Source organism: Lissotriton vulgaris, chromosome 5 (assembly GCF_964263255.1).
Source record: "Lissotriton vulgaris chromosome 5, aLisVul1.2, whole genome shotgun sequence".
Lineage (NCBI taxonomy): Eukaryota > Metazoa > Chordata > Amphibia > Caudata > Salamandridae > Lissotriton > Lissotriton vulgaris.
This window is the reverse complement of record NC_141693.1, coordinates 1,723,035,526-1,723,062,003: the sequence shown is the minus strand read 5'-3', so window position 1 is coordinate 1,723,062,003 and position 26,478 is coordinate 1,723,035,526. Positions and strand designations below refer to the sequence as shown.

General features: G+C 50.7%; 1 protein-coding gene across 18 annotated transcripts in view; it reads right to left on the bottom strand.

The window, feature by feature from the left end:
- The window catches only part of HDAC5 (histone deacetylase 5), a 1,827,433-nt gene that overhangs the window by 430,341 nt on the left and 1,370,614 nt on the right, over nucleotides 1–26,478 (bottom strand). For all 18 annotated transcript variants that reach the window (XM_086923942.1, XM_086923931.1, XM_086923932.1 and 15 more), the window contains one exon: nucleotides 18,241–18,534. In XM_086923942.1, coding sequence (XP_086780068.1) covers nucleotides 18,241–18,534 — 294 coding nt within the window. The remainder of the gene's footprint in view (nucleotides 1–18,240; nucleotides 18,535–26,478) is intronic.

Below are 26,478 nucleotides of genomic sequence, written 5' to 3'. Positions count from 1 at the left end.
ACATCCCTATGTACCAGTTGGTTAAATCCCATAGTATCCTCTGGTGGAGAAGGCCTGGAGGGATATATGTCATATTGTGGGATGTTATGGACATCTGGGGTGCTATAATCATTTCAAGGGTAAGGTGAGCCAGGAGGACTAGAATGATCTGGTTGCTCACTATCTGCACCAGCCCCAGTGTCAACAGAGGTGTCATTGCTGTTATCATCGTCTGCTAACGGGGTAGGGGAGTGATGTGGTAGGGGAGGAGGTGGTGAAGGAATATGAGGTAGAGGAGAAGCAGGAGGAGGAGAAGGTATCCTGAGAGGAGAGGTTGCAATGTCCTTTTTCTTAGGATGAGGAGCAGGTGCAGGTGTGTCCAATGGTCGTTTTTTAAAACTAAGAGTTAGTCGACCAGTTTTTGGATCTTTAACCAGAGTTTTTTGTGTAGGGTCTGGATGGAATAAGTCCTCTGTGGAAGGTAGATCCTTCGGTGCCGAAGGCTTTATGGGCACCGAGCTGGGAGCATCTTTATGCTTTGAAACATGTTATTTGGCAATGTCTTTGGCTGGTGTAACATTTGTCTTTTTCGGCTTCGAGGGTTTTTTCGGCTCCGAGGTTTTTTTGGCTCCGGGGATTTTTTCGGCTCAAAACCATGGGCGTCGGGCATTTTGACTGGCAATTTTTTGATCGGCTCAGAGTGTGGTTTTGGAGCCGAGGAGCTAGTGCTAGTCTTCGGCGCCGAGTGCTTAGATACTGGCATGGAGGAAGACAATGTTTTCTTTTTCGGTGCCGGTATGTGTGCGCTTTAGAAAAGTGGGTGGTGATGAACAGAGTGTCTGAGTTAAACAGACCACTCTTACCCAGTCCAAAGATCAGGGCTTGATCCATCACCGTTATTTATCTCACTGCCCCATCCCAGCTCAGAACCTGGCTATATGCAAATCAGTCTGTCCCTGGCCCAGTGCATCATGGGAACAGGGCAGACTAAACTACCAAGCCAATTCTTCACCAGAAAGGAGACAAGCTACCGGGGACCGGTTTCTGGCATTTCAGCCTTCTTCGGCCCGGCTTGCTTGAATCCTGATGGAGCAGTGAGAAAGGGACTCATGTCTGAGTATACCCTGCCACACCTATAGTGGCCAAAATCGATTTAGAAAAGTGGGTGGTGATGAACAGAGTGTCTGAGTTAAACAGACCACTCTTACCCAGTCCAAAGATCAGGGCTTGATCCATCACCGTTATTTATCTCACTGCCCCATCCCAGCTCAGAACCTGGCTATATGCAAATCAGTCTGTCCCTGGCCCAGTGCATCATGGGAACAGGGCAGACTAAACTACCAAGCCAATTCTTCACCAGAAAGGAGACAAGCTACCGGGGACCGGTTTCTGGCATTTCAGCCTTCTTCGGCCCGGCTTGCTTGAATCCTGATGGAGCAGTGAGAAAGGGACTCATGTCTGAGTATACCCTGCCACACCTATAGTGGCCAAAATCGATTTAGAAAAGTGGGTGGTGATGAACAGAGTGTCTGAGTTAAACAGACCACTCTTACCCAGTCCAAAGATCAGGGCTTGATCCATCACCGTTATTTATCTCACTGCCCCATCCCAGCTCAGAACCTGGCTATATGCAAATCAGTCTGTCCCTGGCCCAGTGCATCATGGGAACAGGGCAGACTAAACTACCAAGCCAATTCTTCACCAGAAAGGAGACAAGCTACCGGGGACCGGTTTCTGGCATTTCAGCCTTCTTCGGCCCGGCTTGCTTGAATCCTGATGGAGCAGTGAGAAAGGGACTCATGTCTGAGTATACCCTGCCACACCTATAGTGGCCAAAATCGATTTAGAAAAGTGGGTGGTGATGAACAGAGTGTCTGAGTTAAACAGACCACTCTTACCCAGTCCAAAGATCAGGGCTTGATCCATCACCGTTATTTATCTCACTGCCCCATCCCAGCTCAGAACCTGGCTATATGCAAATCAGTCTGTCCCTGGCCCAGTGCATCATGGGAACAGGGCAGACTAAACTACCAAGCCAATTCTTCACCAGAAAGGAGACAAGCTACCGGGGACCGGTTTCTGGCATTTCAGCCTTCTTCGGCCCGGCTTGCTTGAATCCTGATGGAGCAGTGAGAAAGGGACTCATGTCTGAGTATACCCTGCCACACCTATAGTGGCCAAAATCGATTTAGAAAAGTGGGTGGTGATGAACAGAGTGTCTGAGTTAAACAGACCACTCTTACCCAGTCCAAAGATCAGGGCTTGATCCATCACCGTTATTTATCTCACTGCCCCATCCCAGCTCAGAACCTGGCTATATGCAAATCAGTCTGTCCCTGGCCCAGTGCATCATGGGAACAGGGCAGACTAAACTACCAAGCCAATTCTTCACCAGAAAGGAGACAAGCTACCGGGGACCGGTTTCTGGCATTTCAGCCTTCTTCGGCCCGGCTTGCTTGAATCCTGATGGAGCAGTGAGAAAGGGACTCATGTCTGAGTATACCCTGCCACACCTATAGTGGCCAAAATCGATTTAGAAAAGTGGGTGGTGATGAACAGAGTGTCTGAGTTAAACAGACCACTCTTACCCAGTCCAAAGATCAGGGCTTGATCCATCACCGTTATTTATCTCACTGCCCCATCCCAGCTCAGAACCTGGCTATATGCAAATCAGTCTGTCCCTGGCCCAGTGCATCATGGGAACAGGGCAGACTAAACTACCAAGCCAATTCTTCACCAGAAAGGAGACAAGCTACCGGGGACCGGTTTCTGGCATTTCAGCCTTCTTCGGCCCGGCTTGCTTGAATCCTGATGGAGCAGTGAGAAAGGGACTCATGTCTGAGTATACCCTGCCACACCTATAGTGGCCAAAATCGATTTAGAAAAGTGGGTGGTGATGAACAGAGTGTCTGAGTTAAACAGACCACTCTTACCCAGTCCAAAGATCAGGGCTTGATCCATCACCGTTATTTATCTCACTGCCCCATCCCAGCTCAGAACCTGGCTATATGCAAATCAGTCTGTCCCTGGCCCAGTGCATCATGGGAACAGGGCAGACTAAACTACCAAGCCAATTCTTCACCAGAAAGGAGACAAGCTACCGGGGACCGGTTTCTGGCATTTCAGCCTTCTTCGGCCCGGCTTGCTTGAATCCTGATGGAGCAGTGAGAAAGGGACTCATGTCTGAGTATACCCTGCCACACCTATAGTGGCCAAAATCGATTTAGAAAAGTGGGTGGTGATGAACAGAGTGTCTGAGTTAAACAGACCACTCTTACCCAGTCCAAAGATCAGGGCTTGATCCATCACCGTTATTTATCTCACTGCCCCATCCCAGCTCAGAACCTGGCTATATGCAAATCAGTCTGTCCCTGGCCCAGTGCATCATGGGAACAGGGCAGACTAAACTACCAAGCCAATTCTTCACCAGAAAGGAGACAAGCTACCGGGGACCGGTTTCTGGCATTTCAGCCTTCTTCGGCCCGGCTTGCTTGAATCCTGATGGAGCAGTGAGAAAGGGACTCATGTCTGAGTATACCCTGCCACACCTATAGTGGCCAAAATCGATTTAGAAAAGTGGGTGGTGATGAACAGAGTGTCTGAGTTAAACAGACCACTCTTACCCAGTCCAAAGATCAGGGCTTGATCCATCACCGTTATTTATCTCACTGCCCCATCCCAGCTCAGAACCTGGCTATATGCAAATCAGTCTGTCCCTGGCCCAGTGCATCATGGGAACAGGGCAGACTAAACTACCAAGCCAATTCTTCACCAGAAAGGAGACAAGCTACCGGGGACCGGTTTCTGGCATTTCAGCCTTCTTCGGCCCGGCTTGCTTGAATCCTGATGGAGCAGTGAGAAAGGGACTCATGTCTGAGTATACCCTGCCACACCTATAGTGGCCAAAATCGATTTAGAAAAGTGGGTGGTGATGAACAGAGTGTCTGAGTTAAACAGACCACTCTTACCCAGTCCAAAGATCAGGGCTTGATCCATCACCGTTATTTATCTCACTGCCCCATCCCAGCTCAGAACCTGGCTATATGCAAATCAGTCTGTCCCTGGCCCAGTGCATCATGGGAACAGGGCAGACTAAACTACCAAGCCAATTCTTCACCAGAAAGGAGACAAGCTACCGGGGACCGGTTTCTGGCATTTCAGCCTTCTTCGGCCCGGCTTGCTTGAATCCTGATGGAGCAGTGAGAAAGGGACTCATGTCTGAGTATACCCTGCCACACCTATAGTGGCCAAAATCGATTTAGAAAAGTGGGTGGTGATGAACAGAGTGTCTGAGTTAAACAGACCACTCTTACCCAGTCCAAAGATCAGGGCTTGATCCATCACCGTTATTTATCTCACTGCCCCATCCCAGCTCAGAACCTGGCTATATGCAAATCAGTCTGTCCCTGGCCCAGTGCATCATGGGAACAGGGCAGACTAAACTACCAAGCCAATTCTTCACCAGAAAGGAGACAAGCTACCGGGGACCGGTTTCTGGCATTTCAGCCTTCTTCGGCCCGGCTTGCTTGAATCCTGATGGAGCAGTGAGAAAGGGACTCATGTCTGAGTATACCCTGCCACACCTATAGTGGCCAAAATCGATTTAGAAAAGTGGGTGGTGATGAACAGAGTGTCTGAGTTAAACAGACCACTCTTACCCAGTCCAAAGATCAGGGCTTGATCCATCACCGTTATTTATCTCACTGCCCCATCCCAGCTCAGAACCTGGCTATATGCAAATCAGTCTGTCCCTGGCCCAGTGCATCATGGGAACAGGGCAGACTAAACTACCAAGCCAATTCTTCACCAGAAAGGAGACAAGCTACCGGGGACCGGTTTCTGGCATTTCAGCCTTCTTCGGCCCGGCTTGCTTGAATCCTGATGGAGCAGTGAGAAAGGGACTCATGTCTGAGTATACCCTGCCACACCTATAGTGGCCAAAATCGATTTAGAAAAGTGGGTGGTGATGAACAGAGTGTCTGAGTTAAACAGACCACTCTTACCCAGTCCAAAGATCAGGGCTTGATCCATCACCGTTATTTATCTCACTGCCCCATCCCAGCTCAGAACCTGGCTATATGCAAATCAGTCTGTCCCTGGCCCAGTGCATCATGGGAACAGGGCAGACTAAACTACCAAGCCAATTCTTCACCAGAAAGGAGACAAGCTACCGGGGACCGGTTTCTGGCATTTCAGCCTTCTTCGGCCCGGCTTGCTTGAATGTGTGCGCTGGCACCGGGGGCAGGCTGACTCGAGCAGAGTCGCCTAAAAGCTTATTAGGCTTCATTGCGAGCTCGAAGGTGGGACTTGGGAAGCAGTGTCTCGGTGTGCACCCGGGCCCGAGGGCAAGGGTGTGACCGAAGACTTTTTGGAGGGTGTCGAGGAAGGGTCAGGGTCGACATGTGAACTCACGACCCGCTAAGCTGGAGTGATGTCCTCAACGTCTGAATCTTCGGCCTCGGAGTTGCTGTCGATGCCATGTTGTCGCTCCTGTTCTGGGATGTCGACACCCTCTTCGAAGATGTCGTCTGGGATCGAAGCTGACGAGCGAGCCATTGTTCTTTGAGCTCGTCGTTCCCGGATCGTCTTCTTGGAGCGGAAGGAGGCATAAGCGGAACAGTCTCTGGCCTCGTGCTCTGGTGAGAGGCAAAAGGTTGCACACCTCATGAAGATCAGTGTGGGGAAACTTCGGCCCACATTGAGGACACTTTTTAAATGGCGTCCTTTCCATGAGCTGGTAGATGAGGCCTGGGTAGGCCTGAAGGCCTTCATCGACGACAAGAGTTGAAGAGTAGCGTTGATTGGCAACGCGTTCGAAACAATACCGTCGAGTCGGTGAGGATTGCGCGCCGAACAAAAATCGGCTCCAACACGGAGCACAGGAAACACATCCGAGCCGGTGGCGGAAAAAAATCTAAGGATGGAGCCGATGCCCATGCGCAATATGATCCAAAGGGGGAGTCACCTATCCCGTGACTTCCAAAGACTTATAAGGACAAAAACAAACAGGAAACATCCGGGCCCTACACTAGGTGGCGATCTATGCTCAGTGTGTAATCTGCAGCTCATGTGCCTCGAACAGTATATTTTAATACTTATTGGTTCTAAAATAAACTATATCGTTTGATATAAAAACAATTGGCCTAGAGTTCAGTTCTTGAGTGTGTGAAACCTTTTGCTGACTGAATAGGTACAACAAATGCTTTACACTGTCCTCTGATACTGCCTTACTGCTCAACCAATCTACCACTTTAGAGAGTAAGGTCATATCTGACTTTAACCTCTGTCATACCTCTGGGGACTCTATACACACTGTACCTTACTTTGGTCCAGTATATATAGAGCCACTTTCTTACAGAGAGCACACCTCCGGAAGACCAAGGCCACCAGAAAGAGGGCGGCCAGGTGGAAAGACACCATATGAAGGGGTCTTCTCAGAGTGGGGTGGATGGGCGGGGATTAAGGAATCTGTGGCTAGACTGTGTCTCTACCAGATATATCGTTACCAAAGGTAAGTAACTCTTTCATCTGATAGAGACATCTAGCCGCAGATTCCTTAACTTAGAATAAATACCAAAGCCATGCCCTAAAGGAGGAGGGTCTGCGAAACAACCACCAAGTTCCAGGAGAATATATTCGTCAAGAGGCTGACGAAAAACAGAGGGACGGTGTGAGGCTTCTCTCGCCCAGACAGACTAAAGGAAAACAGAACTAGAAAGTTCTGTACCAACATAAGAAACAATGCAGCGAGACCTTCAAAGAAGGATCCAGGCATCGGTCTCTATAACCCAAGAGGAACGAAGTACCAAGGGTCAATACAACATGACAACGGTAGAGCATACCGCCTGAACACACACCACAGCAGTGGAAGCCACAAAAAACAGGGGACCGTCGGAAGACTGTCCGCCCAAGAACCGGAGCCGCAGCAGGAGGCCCGTGGGTAGAAGAAAAAACACCTTAATGTGTACTGTCTAGGACATGGGACAACAGTGGCATGACCAAGCCCAGAGCCTAGTGCCAACAGAGACACTACCATTTGAGCAAAAGCTCAGGAGGTAGGCATGCAGCCAAACGAGTGAAAAGGAACCCTGTGAGTGGATAACCTGCAAGGCTATTAACACACAGAGGACACTATTCCGAAGGAAAGAGTAAGCAAGAATGTCTGACACTAAGGCAAAAAAGACTTAGTATGCGGGCACCCCAGTGGTGTGTAGAATTCAAGATATACACACAAGAGACAGGAATGTCGACACACGTATGTGGAGTGACTAGTTCCTAAATAGGGGAGTAATGCAAGCGGCACCTCTGTACTGGTGTGCTGCATAACAGTTAAGAATGAAGAAAAAATAACAGGTCCCAGAGGGGGAAGAATCATGGTCTCCCGTGAGACAGCGGAAACATAGACCACAAGACTGCCCATAAAGGATAGAAGAAGGCACAGAGAGAAGCCTGGTGCCAAAGCCTACACCGCCAAAGACCGACACCGTCTACCAAAATGGAGAATGTCGAGAAGAATACACACACAGTAATGATACATAAAGAAGCACCTGTGCCATAATGGGAGTAAGAAATCACACCCAGAAAAACATCAGGGGTGGAGCACAGATCCAGAGGCAGAAAGGCGTAGACCAGAGCAACTCCTTGAGAGCTAGGAATATGCACAGGACAGGAAGGGACAAACCGGACCCAGTGTCCTACAGGAAGCATGGAACTGGAGAACGTGCCAGGGAAGACTCTCTCTCTCTCTCTCTCTCTCTCTCTCTCTCTCTCTCTCTCTCTCTCTCTCTCTCCCCCGCCCCCCCCCCCCCCCCCCGGGCGCATGTCCACCGATAGACAGGCAAAAGATGTATAGCAAGGTTATAGGAACAGGCCAGGGTGACAAAAACCCCTATGGAGGCAGGGATGTATTACGGACCAACTATAGACAACCAATGGTAACCCTTGGAGAGAAACCGATCCTATGGATCTCACCAGAGGAGACATCCTACAACAGTAGGAAGAGTCAGCTTGCGCCAAATGAAGAGTAGCAATATGAATGCCAACAAACACTCCACATAGGGTAAGGCACAACCCTACAAAAGAAGGCCCCTCTTGAGACAAGCTGGTAGGCAAAGGCTCAAAAGAAAGGTAAACACAGCTTAACCAGCTGTACCAGAATGGTATATTTTTAAGCAGTTCCTGAACATGTTCTGGGAAAACGCCACTCGTGGCGGCGTATGGAAACCGACCTGGCAAATGTAGCCCGAGCATATACACACACCGTGTTGAGGGACCGGAGTCCCGAGCTGGCGGATGCAAACACATCGCGGCCATATGACTCTAAACACCGAGACTGCAAGGATGCAACGGAACAGGAGTGACAGAGAGCTGCCTGAAGCACAAGTCCTCCAGCTCCAGGATGGAGGGTCAAATAGACGGGGTCAGTGGAGCCAGTCGATGTGCCACAGCAGGATCTATGGGGTCCCCCAAGCAGGGCCGTGCCCACATTCCGAGAAGGATGTTAAACAATGACTCCGCAAAATGCAACAATGTTTCCCTGTTCCCCGTGCCCTTGCGGAGAATAGCCAGCCAGGCACCGAAGGACTAGAGACTGAGTTAAAATGTCTGCAGCCCTGCACCTTCAAACTCCTGACCCACGCACACAAAGCACTCCACAACACCGGCCCAGAATACCTCAACAGCCGACTGTCATTCTACGTACCCAACAGAGAACTCCGCTCCGCCGACCTCTCACTGGCCACAGTCTCTCACATCCACAGAACCACATCCGGGGGAAGATCCTTCTCCCACTCAGGCGCCAAGACATGGAACGCCCTCCCTCCCCACCTACGACGAACAGAAGACCCACAGACCTTCAGGAGTCTATCAAGACCTGGCTCTTCGACCGCTAGCTGCGGCCACCCTCCCCCAGCGCCTTGAGACCCTCGCGGGTGTGAAGTGCGCTCTAGAAATTTCCTGATTGATTGATTGATTGAAACAGCCCCAACGTATGCCCAATTAGCCTCTGTGGCCCTGCCAGGCGGTTGAACGGAAGTCATGAGTAGGTGATGGACACAAGCTAAACCGGCCACTTAATAGAGGCTCAGCAGCAGGATGAGTAGGCCAATGCTCCACTGACGCCTGATCTAGAGAGCAGTGAAATGACTCAGGGGGTGGTGAACCCACCGGGACCACATCCTCGACCACTAAGTCTGGAAACTGTATCAGCGTCGATCGGCATTGAGGCGACGTCTAGCCGGCATCGGAGACCTTTAAAAAAAGGGGCCCGACTGGCGGAGTGCAGCAAGCGACCTCCGAAAAGGTCTCAACCCTACGAGTCAAGCCGGCGTCGGCGGCCTCCGAAAAGGCCTCGAGTCGAGCCGACGAGCTTCGAAGGTCTCGACTCGAGTCGGTAAACTCTGAAAAAGTATCGACCGTCCGAGTTGAGCTGGCGCCTGCGACCTCCGAAAAGGCCTCGACAGCTCTGAGTCGGACCGGCGTAGACTCAACATTTCCCACGGCGGAAACCTGCGGGAGAGTACGCCGAAGCGGTGTCGTGCACCGCGCCGCAGCCACTGCCAGCGATGCCGCAGGGAGCCCCGGAAGACTGTGCGACAGCGCTATGGAAGGGCTAAACGTCATGGGATGCCTCCGGGACGTGGCGACTCTGGTGTCAGAGTCAGGGCACTCGGTTGGAGCCGAGGGTAAACCTGCCAGCAGTGTCCCAACCTGAGTCCCTAACCCCCCCCCCCTATGGGGCCTGGAGGCGTGCCGGGGAGGGGGGGGGGGGGGGGGGGCAAATGCTTACCTGCAGCGACGCTAGTGTCAGAGTCAGGGTACTCGGTTGGAGCCGAGGGTAAACCCGCCGGCGGTGTCCTAACCGGAGTCCCTAACCCCCCTGTGGAGCCTGGAGGCGCGCCAGGGAGGTGGGGCAATGCTTACCTGAGGTGGGCGAATGACGACGATAGTGCCAGAACCAGCCCGCCGAGTGGACTACCCCGCTGGAGAAGAAACCTGCATTGCGAGGGGTCCGTTCGGGCTAGCAGCTCCATGTGGCAAACGTCGCACTCCACGGAGTCATGGTGCTCCCCCAAGCACCATATACACAGTTCGTGAGGGTTCGTCGCAGACATCTGTAGCAAGCAGAACTGGCACGGTTTAAAGCCCACAGGGGGCATTAAACACACTGTTCCTGGACGCGAAACGGCGTAGAAAAGCCCTTTATTAAACAATAACAGGCCTGAGGTATTACTTTCCCAGAAAAGAAGAAAACTGACGTCAGCATGCAGAGAGAGGCTTATATGGCTCCACTGACGTCACTTCCGTGGACGACGTCAGGACAGAGCCGTGCTACACCACCTCCCGGCGTGCAGCGGCATTGCTGGGAAAAAGATTTTCCTGATCCAGTCTGACGCCTGGGAGGAAATTCTAAGTTAAGGAATTTGCAGCTAGATGTCTCTATCAGATACACACTAGAACACTACATAATAAGATCTCTACTTCTTTCCCACCACCATATGTATTTAAGAAGTTCTGATCTAAGACAACAAGTACTAGATGTAGTATTAGTATGGAGAATATATTGATCTTACGAATATCAGATGTTTAAAAGTCTAACCTGAGTACTGCTTTTACAATCTGGTGTTAAAAGCGCAATGATCCCAAGCACAGACAACGTGAATTGGAACTGAATGTTCCAAATGTTTTTATCCAATAAGCATGTTATGTTACCAGGTTTTATAAAGTGCAACAGCTGCCCCAGCAAAGAGGCGTCCCGGCACTGAAACAGCAGATCAACATACAACAAATGACAAGGCTCACACTTGAAGTGTCAGGCCCGGTTCACCTTATTTCTCGTACTATTTGCCCTTTGTCACAAAGATGATGTTAAATTCCAGGGCAATGTACATTCCAATATGTCTGTATCTTGGACTACTTCTTTACTCAGCAGATGCAGTAAAGTAAGCGACTCAATACAAGTGCCCCGTAATATCTGATGGGGTGGAGATTTCGACTGCTGAAAGCAGCTGATGTCCCCTTGAGAATGATTAATTATTAGGGGTGCAGTTGGATTAAGACCCAGTAATTTCCAATTTCTCAGGAAATTCTCAGGATTCAACCTACAATCCCTGTGAATTCTCCACCACCAGGGTTAACGGGGCCCAGGTTATCAGCAATTTCAGGGGCGTGGAAATAATGCTACTTGTGTAACGCTATATCTGTAAGCGACATTAGTTAGTGATAGATTCCTCACCTTAGAATATCCCCAGACGTCAGACTGGATCCAGAAAGTTTTTCGGCGGCAGTACCCCTGCGTGTCTGTAGGTGGCGTTGTGCGGCTCCGCGTCCGTCGGTGGCGTTGTAAGCGCCGAGATGACGTAACGGAGACTACTTAGGCGCCACCCATGGGCGCTGATGTCAGTTCTGTACATGACTTTCCGCGCCAGGAATGCAGAGCCATGCGAGAAACTGACCACTGGTGCCATGAAACTAGGACCCTGAAAGGGATGACCTTAACCCTAGAATCAGTTCGCAGAACGGGGAGGATGGGTGGAGTGGTGCGGAATCTATCACTAACTAATATCTCTTACTGCTATATTGTTACACAAGTAGTAACTTGTGCATCTGAAAGAGACACGTTAGTGATCGATTCCTTACCATAGATACCCCAGCAATAACAACGTCGGTGGTGGGTCGAAGAAGAAGTTTACACCAGAAAGTCCCGGAGAACAGAACAGCCAAAGAAGCTGTTTCTCCGGACTTGAAGGTCAAGGCAGTAATGCTTGGTAAGCGTGTGCAGCGAAGCCCATGTAGCTGCCTGACAAATGTCCTGGAAGGGAACACCGCGTCCCAAGGCAGTAGTGGCCGCCGTCGCCCTGGTAGAATCGGCAAGCAGCCCCACAGGAGGCTCCTTCTTAGCCAATGAGTAACACACTTTGATGCACAAAATGACCCACCGAGAGATGGTTCGTTTGTGACCGGCCTGACCTTTTTTGGCACCCACGTAGCCAACAAAGAGCTGGTCATCCACCCGGAACTGCTGTGTGCGCTTCAGATAGAACGAGGCGATACAAAAGGGGATGATGGACGGAGCGCTTGAGCAAATCAAACACTCACCCCCAGTCAACTGATCTGGGTTTAATCCATCACCATTCTTTAGCTCACTCAGCAACCCCAGTTCAGACATGGCCATATGCAAATCAGTCTGACCCTGTGCCTCATGGGAACAGTCCAGCCCGAACTGCCAAGCCATGGCTTCCCTGGACCGGAACCAAGCATCCTGGGACTAGATAGAACAAGAGCGCATGCTTTGGGTCCAGAAGGTGGAGCCTCTCTTCCTCTTTTGAAGGATGCAGAGGCGGAAAGAAGGTGGGCAAAGTGATGGTTAGCCCAATGTGGAAGGGCGTGACAACCTTTGGCAAGAAAGGACGGGTCCTTAAAACCACCATGTCCGGATAAACAGAAAGAAAAGGAGCTTTAGAAGAAAGAGACTGGAGCTCACTAACTCTTCTGGTAGAGGTGATAGCTACCAGGAAAGCCGTCTTTAGAGTGTGAAGACAAAGAACACTTATGAAGGGGCTCGAAGGGAGCACACATCAGATAAGTCAAGACATGATTTAAGTCCCATTGTGGCATTATGAAAGGCACAGGAGGAAAAGTGTGTGTAATGCCTTTGAGAAAACAGTTAACAACCAGAGACTTGGCGCTTAGAGGCCTGCAGGTGATTAGGCGCGGTATAAAATTAAAATAACAATAACAATAACAATAACAATAACTTAAAAAGAGAAGGTTGATCTGGAAGCCGTAGCAAGGCGGAGATGGCCGAAAGATAACCTTTGATAGTGCCCAGAGCAGGCCCTGCTTTGCCAAGGATAGAAGGGACAGAAGGACCTCAGAAAGAGCGGCAGAAAGGGGATCCACAGCCTTTGCTGTGCACCATGCAACAAATGTGTTCCACCTGCAGGCGTATACCGTTTTAGTGGAGGGACGCCTGGCTGCCAGAATGACATCACAGACCTTGGGACGAAGATCGAAAGCTGTCAATTGTCGCCGCTCAATCTCCATGCATGGAGGTGGAGGCTGGACAGGTTCGGGTGGAGGACCGCCCCCTGCTGCTGCGTCAGAAGATCTTCCCAAAGAGGCAGTCAGATCGGGGGATCGATCACCATGCTTAGTAGCTCGGAATACCAGTATCTTCGTGCCCAATCCGGAGCCACAAGGATGATTTGAGCCCGGTCGCGCCGAATCTTCTTCAGCACTCTGGGCAGAAGTGGTATAGGCGAATGGCATACAACAGACCGCAACTCCACTCGCGATGAAAAGTATCGCCAAGTGAGTGCCGCCTTGGAAATTTCAACACGCAGAACTGATGACATTGCGCGTTCTCTTAGGTGGCGAATAAATCTAACCAAGGCTCTCCCCACAGCAGAAAGAGACCTTGCGCAACGTCCGAGTTCCGATGCCATTCATGATCCATCAAGCACCGGCGGCTGAGTTTGTCCGCCCTGACGTTCAGAGAACCTGGCAGGTTTTGATCCATCAAGGTAATGCCTTGATGTTCCAGCCATGACCAGAGGCGCAGAGCCTCCAGACATTGGGTCCACGACCCCACACCGCCCTGTTGGTTGCAATACCACATGGTGGTGGTTTTGTCTGTGAACACCTGCACTACACTTCCCCGGATAGAAGGAAGGAATGCCTTCAGCGCAAGACGGATCGCCCGAAGCTCCAAAAGGTTGATATGGAGCCGGGACTCCGCCGGAGAACAGAGGCCACTGAAATTGTCGTGCAGTGCCCTCGGAGATCTGAACATGATCAGACAGGTTGCCCTGAAGCTGTGCCCACTGGAACTTCAGGTCCCACTGCAGAGCCCGCATATGCCATCTGGCATATTGCACTAGCAGGATGCAGGAGGCCATCAGACATAGGAGCCAGAGTGTCATCCTGACTGATACCCGGGATAGAGGCTGAAAGATCGGAATCAGAGCCTGAATATTCCGGACTCGCAGCTCGGGAGAATAAACCCGAAACCGCGCGAATCCAGATCCACTCAGATGAAGGGGAGCTTCTGAGAGGGACTTAGGTGTGGCTTCGGCACATTGATGGAGAACCCCAGCAAATGCAGGAGGTCAGCCGTAGTCTGAAGGTGGGTGATGACTGTCTGGGGTGAGCCTGCCTTCAACAACCAGTCATCGAGGTAGGGGAAGACTGACACCCCTGACCTGCGCAGATGAGCTGCGACCACCACCATCACTTTCGTGAACACCCGTGGGGTGCTGGTAAGGCCGAAGGGGAGCACGGCAAATTGAAAATGCTCCTGGCCTACCATGAACCGCAGGTAACGCCGGTGGGCCGATAGGACGGGAATGTGAAAATATGCATCCTGCAAGTCCAATGCTACCTTCCAGTCTCCAGGGACGAGGGCAGCGTCAACAACTTGAACTTCTCCTTCCGGAAGCAGGCCCCCTTTGTCCTTCTTGGGGACCAGAAAGTAGTGGGAATAACAAACACGTCCTACTTCTGGCCCAGGAACACGCTTGATGGCCCCATTGGCCAGGAGGGCCGTGACTACCTGTTGGAGAAGCTCAAAGTGATCTCAGACATGCAGTGGAACTGAGGTGGCATGGCTGGGGGGGGGGGGGGCAGACTCGAAGGGGATGGAGCAACCCCACCAGACGATTTGCAGCACCCACCGGTCCAAAGTGACAAAACACCAGTGGGGGAGGTGATGTTGAATCCTGCCGCCCACTGGCATGGGGTGCACCCCAAAGCTCGGACTAGGAAGGCTTTGAGGCGGATGCTGTGGGAGCGGAGGTGGACTGACCCGCACGCTGCCCCCTGTGCCGCCACGGCGGCCTCCACGCCCGCGGCCGTGCTGAATTTGGTTCTGCGCAGGCTTCTGGCTGAACAAGCGTGCAGGGGCCCCCTTCCGTGGCCACGGAAGGAACGAAAGGTAGACGTGGGCGGCTTTTGGCTAACCGCAGCCCCAAGCTGTCAGAGGAAAATAACTTCTTGCCAAACTGCTCCAGCTTTTTCGATTCCTTATCCGGCGGGGCGGTAGGGAATGCACTTTGGGAAGTTGAGGCCTGAATGACCGGACTCTCCGGAGTCAAATGATTTGTCAAAAAGGCCGGGTCACCGGGTGCCAGGCAATGATGCCTTGCCACGTTCTAATCCACAGGAACCCCTGTGGCTGGCCTAGACCAGGTGCTCCTCAACACATCCATCAAGGCCTCATTCATTAAACAGAAACAGAGGTTCCATAGAACTTGCATCCGGCAGAAGCACTTCAGTAAGGAGGTTCGTCTTGTGAGTGAGAGTAGGTAGATCCAGGTCAAGGGACTCAGCTGTTCTACCAAAAACCACAGTTTATGTGGCGCCCTCCTTCATGACAGCGGGAGGAGACCAGGTTCAGAGGAGAGGTCAAGGCCGACTGCATCCTCAGATTCCTCTGTCCACTCATGCTCGGACTCGCACTGCCGTGCAAGAGGGTCCTCCGACCCCTCTAAGTCATCCCCTTCCCCCACGGCCCGAGGCACAGGCTGCAGCGGCTGGGGAGGCAATGGAGAATACAACTGCTCCGTCTCCCAATTAGGGTCCGAAGTCGGAGCAAATTGTCCAGGAACCCGGGTAAGGATGGAGGTGGGACAAAGGGAACCCAGTGCGGCGCTGGAAACGGATCTGCAGGGTCCGCCGGGGCCTCCGGCAGAGGACCCTGCAGCGCCGGGACGAGGGCCACCGGCAGAGGACCTTGCGGCGCCGGGGCTGGAGCCGCCGGCAACGGCAGCACCAAGCAAGGGCCCTCAGTAGGGACCGCAGGCCCGAAGGCGCGCCGGCGGGAGCCCTAGGCCTGAAAAGGCAGTCCATGGCGGCAAGAAACTCTAGCACCTGGGCCGTAGTTGCCGACAGACCCCGATAAGGAGGGTAGGCCGCTGGACTCTCAGGTTCTAACGGAGCCGCAAGGGAAGAACCCCTGGCCCCTTTGTCCGCGCCCGGAGACCAACGGGAGGACGTCGGAGATCGCAAACGCTTCTTCCGACTTTTTCTTGTGATGTCTCTTACTCTATTTTGAGATTCTGATTTAAGGAGCGAAGAGGATGGCTCCGTGATCAGTCCCTCAAGCGACCCCTGGACCTCGAACGGCGCGGAGACGACTGCTGGGCCTCCAGCAGCTTTCGGGAGCGCTCCCGCAAAGCCTTTGGAGCCATGGCCAAACAGTCTGAACATGACCGACATCATGCGGCGGCAGGCCCCGCAGGATTTAAATCCAGGCATCCCTACGCGGCACCAGGAGTCAAGACTCAAGAAATAGAGACAAAGTCTCAAAAAGTTAGTCAAAAAGTGACTAGGGTACGTGCTCTAACCGGATCTGCGCTTGCTGGCGTGGAAAAAGAAAGAACTGAAGTCGGGGATCATGGGTGGCGCCTAAGTAGTCTCTGTGACGTCATCTCGGCGCTTACGACACCAGCGACGGAGGCGAAGCCGCACGACACGACCTACCGACACGCAGGGGTACTGCTGACTAAAAACTTTCCGGATCCAGTCTGACGCCTGGGGATATTCTAAGGTAAGGAATCTATCACTAACGTGTCGCTTTCAGATACTCTGCACACTAGGGCACTTGCAATAATGTCTTAACCCCTTCCATGCTAATGACGAGCCCAGCTCGTCATTAGGCACAGTGGAGCTGTGCTCATGACGAGTAGGGCCCATCATAACGACCGCGGCCCTCCCATGCGCTATTGATTCCCCGCCTGTGGGGGAGAATTAATCAGTGGGCGGGGTTGTAACGAGCCCAGCTCGTCTTGAGCACAGCTTTTTTGTGATTGAGCTCGGCTCGTCACGAGCACCATGGTCCACTCCGTGGGGGAATTACACCTGCGACGAAGGGGTTAAGTGGTCGATAAAAATACAAGAGCAAAAACAAATGATTCACAATAAGATGAAATTATGCATTGTCCCATCTGCTGGAGTAACCTTAATAAATGAAGAAGCTACTGCACACTTATGGCTTTTTGTCCCCAAATGTTGGTCCACCAGTAGCGATCCCTGCTCTTAACAGACCATCTTCCAATAGGGAGTAACATGGAATTCATTCTCTCTACTGATTCTAAAATGTGACTGGCACACAATCAACAGCTGTATAAAAAAACACTTCTCTAATATGGCTTCCCTTTCTTCTTCAGCCCAAGTCTCTTGCAAGACAGTTCCGTAAAATGCTCTGGAAAGGACAAACTTGATAGTGCAAGGCTTCCTGAACACTTTCAAGTGGGGCCAGTGGATAAGAGTTACTGGAAGGGTTTTTGGCTCTTTAGTTTCTGTGCACTGCCTGGGAAAGGACGATATCAAGTCTGATGCCAGCTAAAAATGCTACTTTTATTCTTAGAAGAAAATGAGAAGCAGAGATCCTAGTCTCAGACTTCTGAGTCTATTGGCTGCGATCAGACACAAACTGCAATAGAGAGGGAGATCTATCTGAGGGAATAAGCAAATAAACTTTGCAATCCGGTTGTTCACATAGTTGGGACCGGAACCAGAATGATTCTTGACATCAACACTGATGTGAATATCTATCTTGTTTCAAGACAATTGAGGCATTGAGCAGCACCTAATATGTGAAGAATACTGGCCTCTTCTCATAAAGTGATGTCTAAAAGCTACACAAGTGACAGACAAAACTGGGACAGGTGCACCAAACCGGTTATGAAGTGTCATAGTGTGACCATAAAACGCCACACACATATAATTTACACACATGTGACCAGACCCCTCAAGAACCACCATAAATATGAAGCGGAAAAAAACTGTTACTCCTCCAGCAAAACAAAATGATAGGACTGAGCTATTCAAGACTAACAACTTTGCTTGAATATACAGTTATTCTGCAACACTAAACGCTTCTAGAAGTGAAGCAGATAGAAATTATGATGGCCAGTTAATGAGATAACTAAATCTTTATCCCTTGCAAAAGATGGTGGGGTCTCAACAAAGGTTGTCCTGCAGAGAGAAAACGTGACAATTACTGTGTCGGACTACAGTTGTATGCAAGGGATGCAAATATTGCTAATACAGAAACATCTGGCTTGCTGATGAGTAAGCATGTATGAACAAAGGGATGAAGATAACCACTGTTTGTGGTGCTAAAGACATACACTTAGAGGGGTGACGATGGCAATCTACACACCCTTCACCCAAAAAAGTGATTTAAAGCCCTCATCTGCAGGTGGCATGCTTCCCTTAAAGATCAACAAGGCAATGTATTTATATTAACTGGACAATTACCCTCTTGAAATTAGAGTTCAGGTCTTCCCGCTCTAAGGGTTCTGATTTTTCACTATCTTCAGCTCTTTCTTCAGTGTCGTCATTTAAATGAATACAGTCATCATCTTCCTCTTCCTCTTCCAAGTCATCCTGTGTACTCTCACTCTCTGTGCCACCATCCACCAGGAAGACCCGCTGCCCGAGGCTTAGGGGCCCCTTGTCACCCAATATTTCCTGCTGCTCTGTGAGTTCTTCTTCTGTCTCCTCGGGGTACGTCGTGGGCTGCCGTGGTAACTCACCAGTCTTAGTAAGGATCTGCAGTACCAAAGAAGCATGAATAAGTGAAGTGCAGGACATAAATAAATTGATTAGAGAAGCAGCACCTCTCATACCTAATAAATAGAAGAAAAAAGACATTTAAAATGAGGGGGCAGGGTGGCTAGCTGGATATTAACAGCTCAATACTATCTCATGTGGTCCCTGAAGCCAGTCAGCCCATGCTGCTGGTGTTTGCACTCATTCATTTGGATAATATTTAAAATAGAAATGCTGTACCGAAGTTACATTAAAAGCAGTAATAATGAGTTTCTATTGGTACTTGGTAGAAAACATCTTGATATGACTAGGTCTGGGAATCATAACAGTACAACAGAAACCATACAAACTTTTCCTCAAGTGATATCTATCATAGAATCACTTCTCTAGTTGGGGGAAGTGGTTTGGCAGGTCTTCTTCAAGATTCTCAGAGAGTAGGCAAGTCTCAGGTTGAGCAAATTCCAATTGAGGGAATATGATGTTAAACACAAGGTGGTGCGATGTGAAACAGTAAGGCAGTTTTGTCAAATATACACGGCAAGAAGGACTCAAGAAGATGGTGTGAGAAAATAGTGAGGCAATCCCATTCCACCCCCCTCCTCTTTTACATTAGAAATCAGCCTGCCTGACTGATGTTCATAGAGTGAGTTGATCAGTTAGGCAAAACTGAAATATTAATTTTTACAGGGGTAGAAAGAAGCCGTAAAGATAGTAGTGACCAGAAGTAATAGAGATTCTCTATTCACTGTCAAAATGAGCTAAGATATATCAGGAGTAAAGAGGAATGGAATGGAGAATAGAGTGTGATGTGCAGAAATTGGCAACAAAGTGGTCTGGAGTGCAATGCAAAATATATAAATGTAGGTTGTCAGAAAGGAGCATAAATCAGCACATGTCCTTCCAGTACACCATGGTGAAGAGAAAATTAGTAACATCTGTCTGGAGGGAGTGAGGAAATGGCAAACAGGATTTGAGAGTCTTCTCAAAATGTTGCAGACAAAGTGAAAAAAGGAGATGTTACTAATAAAGGAAATAAATAGGTCTAAATAGCAGGCCAAATAAAAATCATCTGGCAATGTTCACAGGTGTTGAGGTAAGTGTGGAGCAACGGGACAGAATATGAACAGTTTTTAAGAAAAAGAGACAACAGAGTGGTTGCTATGAGTTGGTTGTAGTCAACTGTATAAAAGATGGTGTGTATGAACAAAAACATATGAGGGTGAAAAATAGGTTGTGGTGCACAGTGGTTATGATATCAGAATGATTCTGCAGCAAGGCAAATAAAAGCCACTAATTCAGAAATAAGTTACTTACCCGCCACATCTTCTTTACAAGTGGGAAGTGTAGACCCTGGGAGGGGGGTGGGTGGGCTACATTTACACCGAGGCATGCAGTGGGTGTCACCTCTGCCGATATAGATTTCAGCCAGGCATGATTAAAGCGCTCACACTACGACTGCATCATCTCAACGCCCAAAAGCATCCTGGACACGCTGTAAACGAGACGTCCAAGAAGCTTTGCACAGGATGACACAGGGCATTAATGAAATGAGCTGACAGTACAGTATCTCACATCCGCTGCTCAAACACCCCACATATACACAACTATGAACTATTTGTTGTCACTCCGTACCCCTCAGTTAAAAACACCCCGTAATTCAATGTTACCTTCTGTATTTCCATATGTACTGTATTACATAATTTATATAGCTCTTACTACTCCCACTTTACCCATGAGGGCGCTTGCCTTCATGGGTAACATGCCACAGAGTGTAGGGTGTATGGTTGGAAGGATGTTGTCTTTGCTTTGATCCTATATGGGAAGTGTTGCTGCTGGTGCTCTGCACCATGGCTGTCCTAGGGACATCCTCAGCAAAGAGGCCTCAACCTGCTATACAGGCACGCGAGGACTGGCCAGACACGATGCACAAACTCATTAACAGCCTATGGGCGACGTGTACAGCGATACAAAACCAAAGACCAGAACTGTCAGGGTCCACCACATTAACCATCTACCTCGCAAACAGGTGGAGTAAAGCCACGTTGTCCACCTGATCCACCCCCAACTAGTGCGGTAGGTGGAGTTACCCTGTTCTTAACCTTCAACCAGCCATCTTAATCAGTCAGTGTGTCTAGTGAGGCTTCATATAGTCGCTTAGGGGGAGGGAGTTGTGAAATATCCGTATTCACACTGTGCCACGCCATGTTCTCAGTCAATCAAAATGCATGGCGAGTTGAGGCCGATAATCAGGGCACCGAGTGGCGAACAGAAGGCGGCAGCTACCTAGGTCACCCCCAAGTCACACTGTGACTCAGGTCACCAAGGTCGCAGTGTGCTTGGCACAATCACTTCCAGAGCATAGCATAAGGGGGGCGATATTTAAGGCAACGCTTCGTTAGCCTCCCCTGCCAGGCTGAAGGAGAAAGAGGGCAAATTGACCCACACCATGACACAATATTGTGAAAGAAAAGGAACAATCATCAAATTCTCCGATCATGACACTCACGCAGGTTACTGCCCACCCCACCCTTTCGGCTGCATGGCCTCTCAGCGATAGGCAAAAGAGCACTTACCGTTGTGGGTGCCAAACCATCTTGGCACGATGTGCAGGGGCAGCGCCTCGGCCAGTGAAGCTCGGGCCCCAAGTACAGCAGCCCGTCCCGGCGGGCTCCATCGGGGGCGCACTGGCCGCCCCCGACCGCTCCCGGTCACGCGCCCGCCGTACAGTCTGAAGGGCTCCGCTCCCAGCCCCGCCACGGAGCTGGCCTAGCGGCTGCGCAGCCCCATGGCGGTCTCCGCCGGCCGGTACTGCCCCAGGGTCGGGCCAGGTGTCACTGCGCTATCATCCGAGGACACTCCCGGGAAGGGGCCCAGCGGCCGGGCCCCCGAGCTCTGCTTGGCCCCATCCCCAGCTGGGAGATCCGGCCTCCTCGGGCAGCAGAGCCCGAAAGGAAAGTACCAGCAAGGGGCGGGGGACTAGGAGTCAGATCCGAGCAGGAGGACGGGCATCCCCGCCGTCAGCGGCTCAGCTGACGCAAAGCGTCGCCAACAAAGCGGCACCGTCCCGGCACTGGCCCCCAGGGCGCGGGGGCTACACTCATCCGCCCTCCGGGCATGTGGGTGTCCCCAGCCAGCTTCGCGGCACCTCGGGCATGGGGCGCCGGAAGCCCGGACGTGCCGTGTGCACGGGAGGGAGCTACTCCCACGGCAGGGTCTCTCCCGGCAGCCGAGGCTCGTCTGCCTCCTCTCCGCTCTCGCAGGGCCCAGCGGCGGTGGCTTCTCCTCAGGGCGCAGGCCGGCTGCTTCTCTCCCCCTGCACCGTAGCGCTCTGTGGATCCCCTCTATGTTTGGCCTGGTAACAGCCCGGCGCCTTGGCGTCCTGCCAGACATTCCTCTGGCTGGCGTCTCTCAGCTGCTGTCTCTAATGAATCGGTGTCAGGCCCGCCTCTGTCTGCTGTCTTTCAACAGTTGTGTCTCGGGTGGCTGAGGGCTGAACTTGTCGCCCCCTTTCCGCGTCCCAGTTGCTCTTTCTCTTCTCACATGACAGGGCAATAGGTTGTTACTGGCGGTCTGTGGTTAGCTCAGCTGCTATCTCTCAGATAGGTGGTTGCTTAGCCTGTCTCTGGCTGCCCGCCCGCTCGCTCTCTCCCACCAGGGCTCGGCTCTGAAAGGGGCCGGGGACCGACGCGCCGAGGGTCCCTTTGTGCCGGGCCACTGCTGCATCTGATTCCAGGAGAAAAGGGATCAAAATGGCGAATAATTAGAGGCCTGGGAACACGTTTGGGGCAGGAATCTCACTTAGGCAAGGCAGCCTCGAAGGGATCACCTCCAGGTATGGTGCGTGTAATTATTAGACGACATGATGTTGATTGCTGAGTGGTGGGGTTGTGAGAAAACTGTGAATATTTATCCAACCCTGGGGAGTAGCTAAGTGCTCCTTTCAATATTGATTTGGCCGGTTGGGTGCGTTCTTGTTTCCTTTCTTCAAGGAGCAGAGTGGGGTAGGCTGGCTTTTTTTCTGCTTCGAGCTTAATTCCCTACTGTGTGAATGTAGGAGATTCGTTCATAATTAAGTTTGCTACCTCCCTTGATGACCATGTGGTCTTTGTTGTTTCGTTTCCTTGTGGGCGGGGGGCTGGTTGGAATTCAAGTGTTAGCAGATCGGTGGTTTTTATATTTTTTAATTTCTCTATTGAATTGATTAGCTTTAAAATGTTGCCCCTGTTTAAAGTGTCCACTCTTCCTCTGGAGATAAATTCGGGAATCAATAAGATTGTGTCCGAGTCCTTTTCCCCAAGGGGAGGTGTTTGCTGGTGCATGTGTTGCTTGGCATGGATATTCCCATGTGGCTTATGGATGTGCGAAGTTGTTGTTCCGCTATTGTATGTCACCTCCTCCGATTTCTCCTTCGTCTGGCTGCTTACTGAGTTGGCGACACTTGTTGATCGGCGGTTCTTTGTTGTTTCGCTGGTGCTGGTCTCATATTTATCCCGACTGGTCGGGGAGGACCAGAACAGGCATAATGGGGCTGATGCGGTTTGCGATTAACTTAGCTAAGATCCTGGCGTCCACATTGATAAGGGACAGGGGTCTATACTAGTCAACCTGTGCATGTGGCTTACCCGGTTTAGGTAGTGAGATGATTAATGCTTCACGCATTGATTTAGGCAAGATACCCGACTCACGTGCTTCTTCAAGCACATGGCGCACCACAGGAATGAGGAAATGCCGGATTACTTTGTAAAATTCTGCCGGGATACCATCAGGTCTTGGGGCCTTGCCCGATTTTATTTGCATTATTGGGGAGATCATTTCCTCATCTTCGTGGTGCACCAGAACGAACTCCCTCTGTCCATCTCCCAGCCAGGCAATAGCAGTATCCTCAAAGAATGGTGTAAAATCTACTGGTTCCTTTCTATGTGTTCTATATAGTTGCTTATAGAATCTTGTGAAGGTGTTTACTATGTCAGAAGTATTTCTGTGTATCTGGCCGTCGTCATCCTCAATCTCTAATATAGTATTAGCAAAGCGAGGGGACGGATTACTGAGGCTAGTGCCCGACCCGGTCTTTCTCCCACTCCATACCGACGTGCCTGATGATATTTTCCTCTAAACTTATACTCTCTTTCAGCCGTTTCTTGGTACTCAGTGAGGAGGTCTTGCAGTTGCGCCTTTAATACCGGTGTGGGCGAGGTCTGGATAGACAGCTCTGTTTGCCTAATGTCGAGCTCTTACTTGTCCAGCGTATTTCGGATATCTTTTAAAACTCCTCCGCTTTTGGCTATAAAGATGCCTTGTATGGTGACCTAAAAGGCCTCCCATACTGTAGAGTAGTGTGGGACCAAGTTATTTCGAGAAAAGAAATCTGAAATTTCTTGCTCGAGTTCATCTTTAAAGAAGGGGTCTAGCAATGATTGTGGGTTGAGGCGCCAGGAGATGAGGGGGTTGGTCCTCATAAGGGGGTGTAAGCGAAAGGAGTGATCAGAGTACGTGCGGGTGAGGTGAGACGCATGTGTCAACCAAGTTACCAATCCTTTGTCTATTAGCCAGCTGTCTATTCTGGACCAGGAGGAATGGGCAGTGGAGTAACAATATCCCTCTTGGGTTTGTGGATGAAGAGTCCTCCATGCGTCTATGAGGTCATGGTCCTCCATGATGTTTTTGAGGGTGGACCGTGCATTAGAGTAGTGGTGGGTCTGTGGATGCGACCTGTCTAAGGTAGGATTTATAGTAACGTTGAGGTCTCCCCCCCAAATCAGATATGTAGAGCCTATGTCCATTATTTTGCCCCAGATGTTTCTGAAAAATTCCGGATCGTCGGTATTAGGCCCATAGCAGGAGACAAGCGTAACGGATTGTGCAGACAGCCTGCCCCAAAGAATGCTGTAGAGGCCTTGTGGATCTCCATAAGAACCAATGAGGGTATAGGGAAGCGTGCATTTCACTAATATGAGGGTGCCTCAGGCATAGGAAGAATAGGATGAAAAGCATTTGCTGACTGCCCAGCGGGCTCCAAATGTGGGGGATGGGGTGGGAGCAAGATGTGTTTCTTGAAGCATGGCGCAGTGGATATTATGACGATATAGGTAGGAAAAGATATGGCGTCGTTTGCGGGGATCCCCCAACCCTCGTATATTCCAGGCCAAAAAGTTATATTTATGGGAGACGGGTCGTGACTCCATTATTTTTGTGCAAGCTATGTGGAAGAAGAGTGTCTGGTGTGCAAGAAGAGCTATCGACATCAGTACATTTGTGCGAGGTAGTACAGTGGATGACATCATAAAAACGTTCCCCAAGGCCCCCCTCCCACAGCAGCAACCCAAACTTGCTGTGATCCATCCCTCCCCCCTCTCAATAAGACCCAATTTACACCTTCCCAACAGGGGGCAGTGGGATTAACAAGTTAACCATTTATAGCACACAATGTTTAGGGTTCACCTTTTGGGTAAAATCTACTAGAGGGCGACGAGTCTCTCCTCGTCAGAGCGAGGGCGCTCGGGCGGTATTGTGTAGTTCCATCTCGCTGTTGTATAAAATTCGGTTCCCTATCTGATAGATTAGAGCGGCAAGAAGTTGCGCTACCAGTGTGTTATTACAGTCAGGTAGTGCAATAACAGGATGGGTAGTCCAAAAATAATTACAGGTGTCGGGTACTCATCTTCCGCTGACTTTGAATTTATCTGAGAAGTAATGGGAGTGCCGTGGGGAAGACCGGTTTTGGTGTTATTCAATGGGGCTATTCTTGCCTTGATGCACTGAGCGCGATCAGCAGTTCCCCCTCAGCTTTTCTACGAGATGTGGATGCTGGCCTCTGTGTGGTCTCTGGCCTATATCATATGGGCTAAGTGTAAGGGTCAGCACAATTTCTGCCTTATGCCAGGGGATAGGAGTGCATACGCCGGAGCTCAGTGCATGGACCAGGGTTCAATTCCCCGCCTCGGCGGGTCTTGGGCTCAATAATTCCACGGACTGGATAATTCTCGCTCCGGTGCCTACTCGACTCACAGGTTCACACTCTGCGACTCTGGGCAATAGCTTGCTTAATCTCCACAACGGCCCCTCGCGGCGGGATGCCTGGCTTTCACCTTGTGGATACCCTGCCGGGGTTATCTCACAGGGGAATACCAGGACGGGTTCCCTAAGCAAGCGCTTAGATGCCTGCGATGTGGGTAATTTGCGCTATATAAATACATGTACATTTGTACATTTACATGTCGTGAAGTCTCAGGGATACATTTCTTGTGGCTTATTTGATCAGACATGTTGCCGCTACCTCCATTGCAAGAGTACGGCTTGGGGTGGCATTGGACGCGTCTTTCAAGTCGGATATACGTCGCTCCGTTTCAATGAGGCGGTTGTCGTGATCCTCCACCCTATGCTTAGGCAATCCAGTCTTGCGTTCATAGAGTCCATTTTTGATTCAATGGATGTCAAGCTAGACTGCATCACTAGCAGGAGTTCCTTGAGGTCCACGGTGAAGGTGGTTGGTGCTTCATGTTGGTCTTCATTTGATTCCGTCTGGGATGAGCCGATTTGCGGGTGTCGAAGTTGAGTTTTGGTTGCCGCCCGTCTGGTTTTCCCATGTCTGCAGATTGGGTTGGGACGGATATGTGGTAGTATATGGGAAGGATAAGCAATAAGGCTTTTTTGCATGCGTTTCGTATCCTACGGCACAGAATGCTGGCCGAACTTGCGGAAATCCAGCTGCAGCAGGAGCTCGCAATGTCAGGGAGAGGTGTCTTTCTGCCAGCTGCTACTCCCGTATAGGTGTAGCGATAACAACCGAGGGCAGCAGTCCTTCTGCTGTGCGGCAGTGCCAGCCCAGTCCACCCGCGTTCCGGATATTATCAGAGGGAAGGTGTTGATCAGGTGTGCAAGGCGAGAGGGTCGGGGTTCGCTTATGGTTTGGCCGATGCCAAGAGTGTGGGCCTAGGCGCTGGCAAA